Source organism: Cynoglossus semilaevis, chromosome 4, assembly GCF_000523025.1.
Source record: "Cynoglossus semilaevis isolate Cse_v1.0 chromosome 4, Cse_v1.0, whole genome shotgun sequence".
Classification (NCBI taxonomy): domain Eukaryota; kingdom Metazoa; phylum Chordata; class Actinopteri; order Pleuronectiformes; family Cynoglossidae; genus Cynoglossus; species Cynoglossus semilaevis.
In genome coordinates, this window is record NC_024310.1 from 15,568,489 (window position 1) to 15,579,725 (window position 11,237).

At 41.3% G+C, this 11,237-nt stretch overlaps 2 protein-coding genes across 3 annotated transcripts; one reads left to right on the forward strand and one right to left on the reverse strand.

The window, feature by feature from the left end:
- Positions 1-317: 317 nt before the first annotated feature.
- LOC103378366 (histone H4 transcription factor) lies at positions 318-5,583 on the forward strand. 2 transcript variants are annotated; one of them, XM_008309558.3, is made up of 10 exons: positions 318-438; positions 1,013-1,183; positions 1,718-1,944; positions 2,038-2,152; positions 2,271-2,423; positions 2,526-2,600; positions 2,911-3,031; positions 3,416-3,554; positions 3,655-3,779; positions 4,163-5,373. In XM_008309558.3, the coding sequence occupies exons 2-10, from the start codon at positions 1,033-1,035 to the stop codon at positions 4,629-4,631; spliced, it is 1,575 nt and encodes a 524-aa protein (XP_008307780.1). In that variant the 5' UTR covers positions 318-438; positions 1,013-1,032; the 3' UTR covers positions 4,632-5,373. The 2 variants fall into 2 exon arrangements, with proteins under 2 accessions (XP_008307780.1, XP_008307781.1); XM_008309559.3 differs by having other exon boundaries at positions 357-438; positions 976-1,183; positions 4,163-5,583.
- olfcr1 (olfactory receptor C family, r1) lies at positions 4,814-10,811 on the reverse strand. Its single transcript, XM_008309579.3, has 10 exons — positions 10,616-10,811; positions 10,431-10,522; positions 10,177-10,356; positions 9,620-9,808; positions 8,710-9,261; positions 8,270-8,479; positions 8,079-8,202; positions 7,807-8,000; positions 7,182-7,463; positions 4,814-6,358 (listed from the first exon to the last, which is right to left on the reverse strand). Exons 1-10 carry the CDS (start codon positions 10,809-10,811, stop codon positions 5,936-5,938), a joined length of 2,442 nt encoding a protein of 813 aa, XP_008307801.3. The 3' UTR covers positions 4,814-5,935.
- Positions 10,812-11,237: the final 426 nt, after the last annotated feature.

Here is an 11,237-nt window from a genome sequence, read left to right on the forward strand (position 1 = left end):
CAGAGTCAAATAAGATAATAATTATTTGACTAATTGATTTATGTTTCAAAAGAAACCCAAATAAAGTTATTTGTGTGAGAGCCAACCAATTTAAACTATATATATATAAAACAATATCCAAATAGTGTGTTGGTACAACAAGAACAACAACAACCACAACTCTAACCACGAACCTCAGCATGTCTGACCAGTGTAGTGTAGACTGGTGACAAGAAAAGATCTGTCTTCAGTTCCTCGACAACAGAGGGAACTTCCATTACCGAGCTTGTCCAGTTGTAATACACAGTGATACTACAAGAGGCAGTATGGTCTATGTCCAACTGTTGAACTGTAAAGGAATAGACGAAGAAGAGAGGGGGCGGAAGTAAACAAAGCTGAAGGAGGGAAAAGAGGAGGAAAAGAAGAGAAGATAGAAGAGGAGAATAAACAGGTCAAAAGGTAAGAAAAACGTTTTTGTCCACGTATCTAGACCCAGATTGTAAACATGAAGCGAACACGAATGCCATCGACCACAATGAGATGTAGTGAATATTTGTAATAAGAAGCAGTCATTTTTGTAAAACCGTGAGACGTCGTTGTTCGTGAGTAAAACTAAAAGTGACGACAAAGAGTAAAGTCAGCTCTGATGTTAATAAACTATTCAATAAATTAACTAATGTGATGGACAATTAATCGTTTGCTATTCTGTTGTCAGGTAGATATACCTAAACAAATAGAATTAACCGATAACGGCAATTGTTTACCCATTAATCTACTTATTAAGCAAAGAAAAGTCAAATACAATTCTTATTGTTAACAAAAGGGTGGCAATTTTCTAATAATGTAACCAGTCTGGACAACATATAATTGTCACCAGTCCAGAAGATGTTTAGCAAGAACTTGGACTGGTCAGAATTCATCTGTGTGGAAGAACAATCTAGAATAATAATGCAGAACAACACTGATAAATCTTTGGTAGAAGTTTGACAGCAGCAGAACCCTCGTGTTTCTGTCAACTCTCTCCTTCCTGCAGGCTCCTCTGTGTTCTCCGTCATGATGGCCACCAAAAGACTGGACCACTTTCAGGTGACCTGTGAATGGGCGTCCTGTGAGTTCAGGGGCTGCACCATGGAAGAGCTGAGCGACCACATGTCTCTGCATTTGAAGGACTACCTGGGAGATGGAGATGCTCTGGAGGAACTGGGTGAGTAAAAACAGACGGGCGCTTACATCCTCATTACTCTGTGTTTATTTCAGTTTCCATGTAAGACCGGGTTATTCTGGTAGTAAGCCATTTATGATTATGTAAAGGATAAATATTTCTTTGGCTTTATGTTTGAAATGTTAGCTTAGCTATGTTAGCAGTTTTAGTTGTGTAAGCTTGGTTCTATCAATCACATTTTATATAGCCCATTGCAATAACCTAAAGAACCAAAGTGTTTCACAATGAATACAACAGTTACAGGTTTAAAGTCTGTCACATTACTGCCTTAGGTTTGAGTTAATAATTGATGAATCACACTTTTCTTAGTTCTATAATATCTGTCACACCGGTAGCACTCCCCTGGCAGTAATTCACCAGATGTTGACCATATCACCTTTTTAAATTTACAATATCAGCTTAATGTACAACATGTTGCTGTAGGTGCAGACACCAGAGCTCTTCATTTGCCACTACAGTCCTGGTATATATGGCTATATATTTAAATATTTGTCTCATCTGTCTGTCCTCCTTCAGACGAGTATTCCTGTTTGTGGAAAGGGTGTGAGTTTGTGTCCATGGGAATTCCAGCAGAACTAGAAGTTCACGCCTACTTCCACAATTTTCATGAAAAACTGAAGTTTATGGGATCACAGCTGCTCCGCTCACGTTCTGATCTTCCCAGCTGCACTCAGGGCGTAAACAGCATCAACCTTCTTCCTGAAGGATTTGACGGATACGTCTGCCAGTGGGAACAATGTGACGTAGGTCTTCAACAAAAACTCAGCACAAGCATTTTGGGTTGTTTTTACTTCAACATTTTGTTCTAGCTGTTAAATGTATTGTCTTCTACACAGAGTGTGTTCAACAACCCAGAATGGTTCTACAGACATGTGGACAATCATGTAGAAAGTGCTGAATCTCAGTCTCTGCCACAGCAGCAGCAGTCGGCATTATTTTGCCAGTGGTCAGGTAGAACTTCAGGATCCATTTACATCAAGGACTGAGAAGAACTCGGCTTTCACTCTAACCTAGAACCTTTTCTTGTTCACGTGTTGATCTTGCAATGTGTTCTTGTCTCCGCCTGCAGGCTGTGACACATTCTTTAAGATTCGGTACCGACTGAGGGAGCACATTCGCAGCCACACTCAGGAGAGACTAGTGGCCTGTCCCACCTGTGGAGGAATGTTCTCCAGCAACACTAAACTGTTTGACCACCTGCAGCGTCAGGCAGAACCTGTGGGTAAGAGAACGTCAGAGAACATCGCTGTTTCTGCACATAAGAGTTACAATTAAACTAATTTTTAAAAGAACAAATTCTGTTTTAACAACAAAAACCACACAGAGTCGCTGGTGTGTGATCACTGTGGCAAAGCTTTCTCCACTGAGAGGCTCCTGAGAGACCACGTTAGACAGCACGGTAAGAATGAACACTTTAACATTTGTAAAATCACTACTTATTGATTAAAATGTCAGTACAATATTGACTTTTTTACAGTCCCTCAGTACAGATATAAAAATATTAACTTGACTAGTTAAATCAGTTGTATTTGTTATTGTCACAACAAAAGTAGTTGAAGATACTGTGGTTATAATAGATACTGATGTGATGTTTGTGGTCCAACAGTGCAGTGACATTAACATTTGCTAACATTAGCTCTGGTGTCTGTCAGTGCTAAGAAAACCCAACTATTATCTTATTCTCTCCTGGTTCTGTCTCCTTCTCTTAGTGAACCAGGTGAAGTGTCCGTTCTGTGATATGACCTGTACGACCCTGGCTGCTCTGAAAATCCACATTCGGTTCCGTCACTGTGACGAGCGTCCGTTCCCCTGTGACTTCTGTGACAAAAGGTCAATTCTTACAAAGACAAATAACTGAGTATTTTTTAAATGTGGCTCAATTAAAAAAAGTTCAATAAAACTGAAAATAATTTATAAGTTAAAATAGAAATAGTTTAAATTTGGTCAATATCAAACAAACCAAACCTTAGTTGATGAGTGTTTAAACATTTGCCAAAAAGATCATGATTAAAAAAGCTATTCTAATCTAAATACAGTCACATATTTTGCTAAAACAACAAAAGTAGCTAATGGTTAGCTAAACTGAACATAATGAACTTGGCTAAAGCAAAACTAAATTAAGCCGATGCCCAGCTAAAACCAATAAAGAACTTGATGTAAGCTGTTAGGCAAAAACTATAGCTTTATTGTTGTGATGTGTTGTTTTTGAAGCAGGTTTAAAAACCAGCGTGATCTACAGAAACACACCGAGGTTCACAACCAGGGAACTGTTTATCGCTGCACAGTTGACGGCTGCACTTACTCCTGTCACACTTTTCAAACCATGACTCAACACTTTAAGAGAGTGCACGAGGTGAGTTAAACACACATACACAGAACCACACATTTGTATACAGCACCTAACTGGTTAATGAGCCTCCTCTGTCTCTGTGTATGTATGTGCATGTGTCCAGGATGGAGGGTCGTCTAAGTACAAATGTCACCTATGTGATAAAGTCTTCTCCTGGTGTTACACTCTGACGCTGCACCTGAGAAAGAAACACGAACTCAAGTGGCCGTCAGGGCACTCGCGCTTCAGGTCAGAGGTCACTCATATCAGCACCAAAATGTGACCTTGTATATGTCTCGTGTATTACTGAGGTGTTTTACCAGTGGTGTCCACAGACAACTGAACCTTAGCTCAGTAGGCTAGTCAAATAACAGCACAAGTTTAGCCCTGTTAGTTAATTAACAATTTACCTCAACAGTTTAAAATATTTAAATATTGTCCTGAAATCTCCATGAAGGCAAGTCCAAGATGTAGAAGCTAAGCTAAGAGTTAGCCAAAATCACAGCTAAATGAAAGCACACAGCAAAAGTAAACACAGAAGCTAGTTGTTAGCCAAATGTAGTGTGTATATGTGTCTTGTTCCCTGGGTGTCACTTCCTCTTCACCCCATCTTCCTGTCTGTTGTTGCTCAGGTACAGGAAGGACGTGGACGGCTTCCTGAAAGTCAACATGGTTCGTTTTGAAACTGTGGAAGTAACAAAGCAGATCATGAAGAACATGGTGAAGAAGAAAAGACAGAGTCTCCGCAGCAGTGGACGGAGTGGCAGCTCGGCAGGGTCGGGGCCATCATCTGCTGTGGTGACATCACAGAGTTCTCCTGCAGCCTCAACCTCCTCTCCATCTGGCTCCTCCCCCTCTGGCTCCTCCTCTTGCTCCTCAGAGGAATATGAGGAGTCATCTCAGCTCAGTCCACCAGGGGGAGATGGCAGTGACTCTCCAGTCTATTGCGTTATGAACAACATTCCAAACATCGCTGACATGGACGACTGCACGTCTGACACAGTCACATTATCTCAGGACAGCTGTGACCCCAGCGCCACCTCTGGAGCCGTTCAGGCTCTGACTGAAGTGGCTCGAGGCCTGGGAATGGACGTGGTCTGAAGGAATGGTTCATAGCTACAGCAGAAAAAAACATAATTATGTCACATGACATTATTATGTTTCAGATGTGACTTGCATTTTAAATATGACACAAACCATTGAAGCTCATCCTCTTTAGATAATTTATTATTTTAATTTTAACAAAGAAAACGTTTTACTAATTATTGAAGGTTTTATGTGGGTTTTTTGTGTTTTTTTCTGTTGTAGCTGTTAAACCTCTGTCACTTCTTCTGCTGCTGGTTCTAAAATTGAAAACTTTTTTCCTTCATTTCAGTTGGTGAAGCTAAAACGTGGCAGTAGAAGAGCATCACTCACCTCAGGTCTCCAACAGATTCCACCTCAAATGTTTTCTTGTTCTTTTTTGAATTGTGATTGTTCTCAGACTAACCCTTTGGTCTGTCTGTTTTTTTTCTACTACTGAAACTTTCCATAATGTTTCTGATCTTGGGTGAGCAAGTATCTGACTCAAAACCTTTTTTTAAACTCAAAAAGTATTTTTTAAATTAAATTTTAAGTTTTCCTTGTTTATTATTTAAAATATTTTTTGATACATGAAGTTGAGAATAATGAAGTTGAGAATGTTCCATTTTTACTCTGCAAGTCAGATCACATAAAAATCACTCTCTTTTTCACCGTACTGTTTTTTTCTCTGATCCAGTTACAGTTCAAACCCTGACAAAACAGACAACTTGTTAGAGTTCTGAACATAAACATTAAAACAACTAAAGAGTCACAATGTCCAGATGTTTGTCAGGGAGGGGTAAGTAGAGAAGTCCTATATTGTAATTAAAATACTTGAAAGTATTATCGTACTGTAGGATGTAAAAATGTGTTGTAATTGTAATTATTCTGTCAAGGTAATTTGTTGAAGACAGAAAGGGTTTTGTTACTTGAGATGTAGTCATTATTTCCTAGATAACTGGAAGCAGCCCAGTCAGAGAAAAACACAGAGCCAGAATGAATGAATAGAACAGAATACTTTTATATTACTTTTGCTGTTTTATTTCACTTATACTTACATTTTATAATAATTTGAGGTAAATATATTGAAAAACGAGTTCTGATATTGTTTAGGCCAACAGAGAAGGCTTTGTTGACCTTGATGGTACAGTACTGAATATGTATAAACAATTTAGTAGTAGTAATATTACTGCTATTATTATTATTGTTATCTAAAGTTGTTTTGAGTGTATATATATATATACACACACACATGCATACATATATGTAACATACAATAAACCGGTACAGATTATTAATCCCAGGTTTTATTAATCCCAGGTACTGACCTGTATAGCAAAGTTCTACTTAGACATCAAGTGCCTCCTGCTGTTTTTCTCCGGTCTCAGCAGGATAATAAAGCATTTTGGAGCGAAGATACAGAAGAGTAAACCGTAACTGGAGGCCAGGATGGCGAAGACCTCCACAGCCACCACATACTTCCCCGGTGAGCTGACGTAGGCAGGTACAAAAGCCACCCAGACGGCACAGAAGATCAACATACTGAAGGTGATCAGTCGAGCCTCGTTGAAATTGTCCGGGAGTTTCCGAGCCAGAAAAGCCAGAAGGAGGCAGGAGCAGGCGAGAAGTCCAATGTAGCCCAGAACCAGCGAGAAGCCCAGCACCGACACCATGACACACGTAAAGGTCACTTTTGCTCCGCGAAAGTCCAGGTCCAGGTGAGGCTCGGGGGGGGTGAGTGCTAGCCAAACAGTACAGATGAGCACCTTCAACAAGCACAAACACACCAGCTTAATAATAACGCTTCAAATGTGTTGAGACTAAAGTTTTAAAGTAATAAACAAACGCAAAGGATTTAGATGTTAGCTTAATGTTAGCCAATAGTTTGATTAAAAAAACGGTTAGGTAAGAACTACCACACTGTCAGAAAAATGAAACAAAACCGTCCCTAAAAAGAGATAATGTTTTTCTCAATATATAAATGTGAAATTATATCATAGTCAAAGAGAACCATTGGATTCCAGTAGTGTACTATTGACTTTTTAATTAGGCGTTAATTTCCTCCATACATTTTTTTTCTGTAACTCCTGATGGCAGAGATTAGAGCACATGATGACAGGCACTCCAAGGGCACCTTTGGGGTCTTGTGGCTAAAGTTGCCATTTGACCAATGAGCCACAGTGTTCCGTTTTCTTTATTAGTGTCTGTGTTTTCAGGTAATGAAATAGTGGTGCAAAACTATAGAAAAGTTAATGGTGTGTATGAAGTGAACAGGTGTATTGTAAATAATATCAAATGTGTGACTTTTCAAGGCTGATGTGAGTATGTGTGAGAGCTTATGTCTCTAATTTACAGTACAGTAAATACAATGATTTTTGTAAAAATGTTTGTTCAGTTAGATTTAATACTTTAGCTCAGAGACCAGGGTTAGCAGATCATTTGAATGGCTTTATTTTTAACATTTCTTTATGGAAATCTTAAAACATTTATTATGTCTCTAGTACAACAGTAATTCAGTGAAAAACATTGTCTTTGACAAAAGTGAAAAAGCAGAATTAGGTCTAAGTTCTGACTTTAAGAGACCCTGACCTGTATACTGGTGAAGAAGCACACACTGGCCCTCTGCTGAGCAGGTCCAAACCACCTCATCATTGCTGCAGCACTAGGGTGAGCTGAGCGAAACGCTGCCAGAACCACCATGGTTTTTACCAAGAGACAGGAAATGCTGAGGACAAAGGTAATCCCAAACGCTGCCTGCTGGAAACGACAGGACCAGACAGACGGAGGACCGATGAAGACCAAGGAGCAGAGGAAGCAGAACTTCAGGGAAACCAGGAACAGGAAACTCAGCTCAGAGTTGTTGGCTCGGACCTTCAGACCAAACAGACAAATTCTGTTATAACATTTAAGATACTTTATATTTATGGACATGGTGGTAAACCATGGAGTTTGAATTAATTCTAAGTAAATTTTCTGTGGATTATGTGTCTTTGGATATATAATGAAGGATCATGTTCTACTTTGAAGGGGTTTTTTTTCATCATATATATGTTGCTGTTGCTGGTAAAAACACCAAACCTGACCTCTTCAACACTGACTCTAACTCTACCACAGGTTCATTTGACATTTTAATGACTTGAATTGTGTTAACAATATGTAGTTGTTGTTTTTTTTTCGTTAAGCCTCCTTATTGTCCAAGCCTGAAGTTCCTCACCACTGGTGTCTGATGGTAGTAAAGGAAAACCACCAACACTGCAGCGGTCACTGTGGCACCAGACACTGCTGCTGTGGTCAGGGTGATGCCCAAGGTCTCGTTGAAGGACAGGAAGTCCAGCTCCTTAGGAATGCAGGCGGTTCTTTCAGAATTGGACCAGAAATCAGGAGGACAAGGATTACAGTGAGGAGAACCTGGAGGAGAACCAAAAAGGAGCAGGACATGAGACCAAACCAGGGCAGATGTTAGTGTTGGGAGAAGGTTTTGATCACCAGTCACGTTGCTGATTTCCCCTCCAGCACAGGGCACACAGTCGAAGCAGCAGAGTTGTTTTCCTTTCCTGGGCATTGTCCTGGTTCCAGGAGGACAGGGTTTGCTGCACACTGACTCTGGGACCTAAGACAGAATGTCTTAGTCACATGGTCTAATGAGTTTTATGACTTTAGGGCTGAGCTCAGTCTACCTGACTGTAGCCTGAGCTCCACTGCACCACTGAGTCGTTCAGGCTCAGGTCCAGTCCGTCCACACGGCCGATCAAAACCAGTTCCAGAGAACCTTCGGGAGTCTTCTGCCAGTTCACCAGGTCGTATGTTGCTGGAATATCAGCCCCCTGGAAATGAAAGCTGCCCCCCTGTGGTGTGGAGACGTTGACGCTGCTCAGGTGCTGCAGCAGCTGACAGTGAGAAACGAAGGAGAAAAATGAAGGTGCAGTAAAAAAGTCACAGTCTAACACCGGTCACAGATTTGTTAAGATCCAACCACGGCAGTGAACCCGAGCCTATTGGCTGCAATTTAGCCCCCGGTGGAACAAGATGGAACTGCAACACTCAATAAAACAACCGTATTGAAATAATTCAAGTCATTGACAGTTCCCTCTAAAAACAGGGAAGGGGTGCTGTTTACCTGTTCTGGTTGAATGTGTTTTGGAGAGGAGCAGGTTGAGTTCCTGAAGGAAGTGATGTCATCGTCTCCACCAGGGCAGGACAGAAGACTGTGGAGTGCGTGAGCGGCAGCGTAAACAGCCAGGTACACATTATATGACCCCCTTAATTGAGATGTGTCTGTGAAGGGATGCTGCCTCCCCTGCAGGGACTCATTGCCACTGCAGGAAGGTAGTGGAACATTTTGATCCAAGCTTTCAGATGGAGATGAGGGAGAGCTGGTGGATGGAGCTGCAGCTATGCTGCACCCAAACTCCTGTTTCCAGAATTCTCTTAGGAAGGCATCATTGGGACGAGTGATTGGGTGCAAACTTCTGAGGTATTTTTCAAATCCAGGTATCGGTGAACTTCTAATGGCCACGCCCAGAACCCCCTGAGCCACTGATGAGATGTCAGGATCTTGAAGAAGAGCTTGACTGGTGCTCCAGGCCTCACTGGCCAGGAACTGTCTGTCCGTCACCTGCAGGTACAGCAGGTCAACAGGGCATAAAGAGGAACATTGACATGTGGTGAGTCAGTAGATGATCCTAATGACCAGAGGTGGTCTTCTCAGCGCACATGTCAGTGGAAGATACCAGGAGGTGGCCTACAAATAACTTATATTTAAAAATATTAACCTACAAACATTATACAAACAATTGTGCTGCTGTTTACAGCTCTAAGTTGGTTTGACAATATGTATTCGCTAAAAGTGGCCAAAACTGAAACGACTCCAAAGGAAAGACCACAAGGTAGATAGTAGAGCTATTAGCTATATTTTTGCTGAGAGTTATCAAAGGAGCCTAGGAGTCACTGTCTAAACACAACTTAGAAGATACAAAGACATTTGTCCTTTTACTGAGAGCAGGTTCTTTAAACTGCAGCCTCCTCACATTGATGTTCTTCAGCTCCAGGAAGAGTTTGTGGACATCAGTGTACCAGCAGAGGATCAGAACCACTCTGGCTGTGGAGTCTCTGATCTTCAGAGCAACACGTGGAGCATCGCTGCTGATGGTTTGTCTGCTGATGACCTCAGTGAATGCCAGACAAACTCCTTTTCCAATGAGTTCCTCCTTAAATGCCTGAAATATAAAACAAACGTAAAGATCTTCTCCTGCAGGTCTGGGCCACGGTTCAGGTCAACTTAAAACTGTTCTTTTCTAAACCAAGCTCAACATCCAAATGTTTTTTTTAATCTTTATATTAGGACAGTTAATTTTATTATTTACTGTTTTGTGACTGAATTTGATCTGTGTGTAGTGTAACGTTAAATTTCATTTGATTTTAGTGAAATGTTAGCCTTTTCTAAGTTAATCTTTAGCAATATTCTTGAATTAAACTAAAGCTTAAACTAACATTTTCTTTCTATAATTAGCTCATTGTTGTTTTGGGGCTAATTGTTGTTTGCAGATGGTGCTTTTAAAACACATTAGCCTTAACCTTCACACACCTGGACCATAAGATGACCGTAGTCACTGTTGGGCAGAACAACTCCCACCCACGTCCATCTGAACTGTAGGACCAGCTGAGCCAGGGCTCGGGCCTGGAAGATGTCACTGGGCATGGTTCTGAAGAAGAAGGGAAACTTGGTCCTGTCACTGAGGCAGGGGCAGCTGGCCATGTAGCTGATCTGACACCAGAGACACAGTCACTATCACCATGGTGTCTAATGAGTGAAGCTGCTGTCAGGCACATGACACTCACCACGGGAACAGAGAGAGGACTGAGGATCCTGGACAACATGATAGCTGAGGATGAGGAGAACCCACCAATCAGCAATGGAGCGGGCAGAATACCTGCTGATCACATCAGACACGGTCCCGCTGTCTATTATATACACACATACACATATATATATTTGTATTGTTATGAAGTGGAGTGTCTGTCACCTTTGTCTACCGTTTGGTTTTCAGGTGTAGAAGCTGAAGCTGCAGTAAGAGAGCAGCCGTCCTCCTCTCCTGTGACCAGTGTCACGGCGTTCTGCAGAGCCCATGGGTACCGACCACAGTTGTCCAGTATGTGGTAGCCCAGCGTCAGCCCAGGGAGTAGGCTGTTGTTACTGTTCACCTCCTCCACTGCAAACATCAGAGCGTACACATACTTCAGAGACTGCAGGTCCAGACTAGAGGAGAGAACACACACACACACACACACACACACCTGTTTGTTATTGTTTCCCCCATTGTTAAAACACTGTTTCCTGTTGTATGTTTTTAGGAAGATTTTAATTCTACTCTCAAAGTGCACTGATGTGTGAATGTGGGCTGAACAAATGAAATGAATCCCCCCCACACACATTCATAGATCATTGTGTATCATTTCTGCTGGTAATTATTAAATATTCAAATGTTGCAACACAACAACTAGTACAGTATGTAGTATTAGAATGTTCATGTGTAGTTGTATAAGTATGGTCTATATTAGTAATTGTGTGTAGTCAGTCACAGCTGTAGATCAAAGTGTTTTTGTCACTCACCTGGAGCAGGGCTGATAGACGGGCCGTCTGCTGTA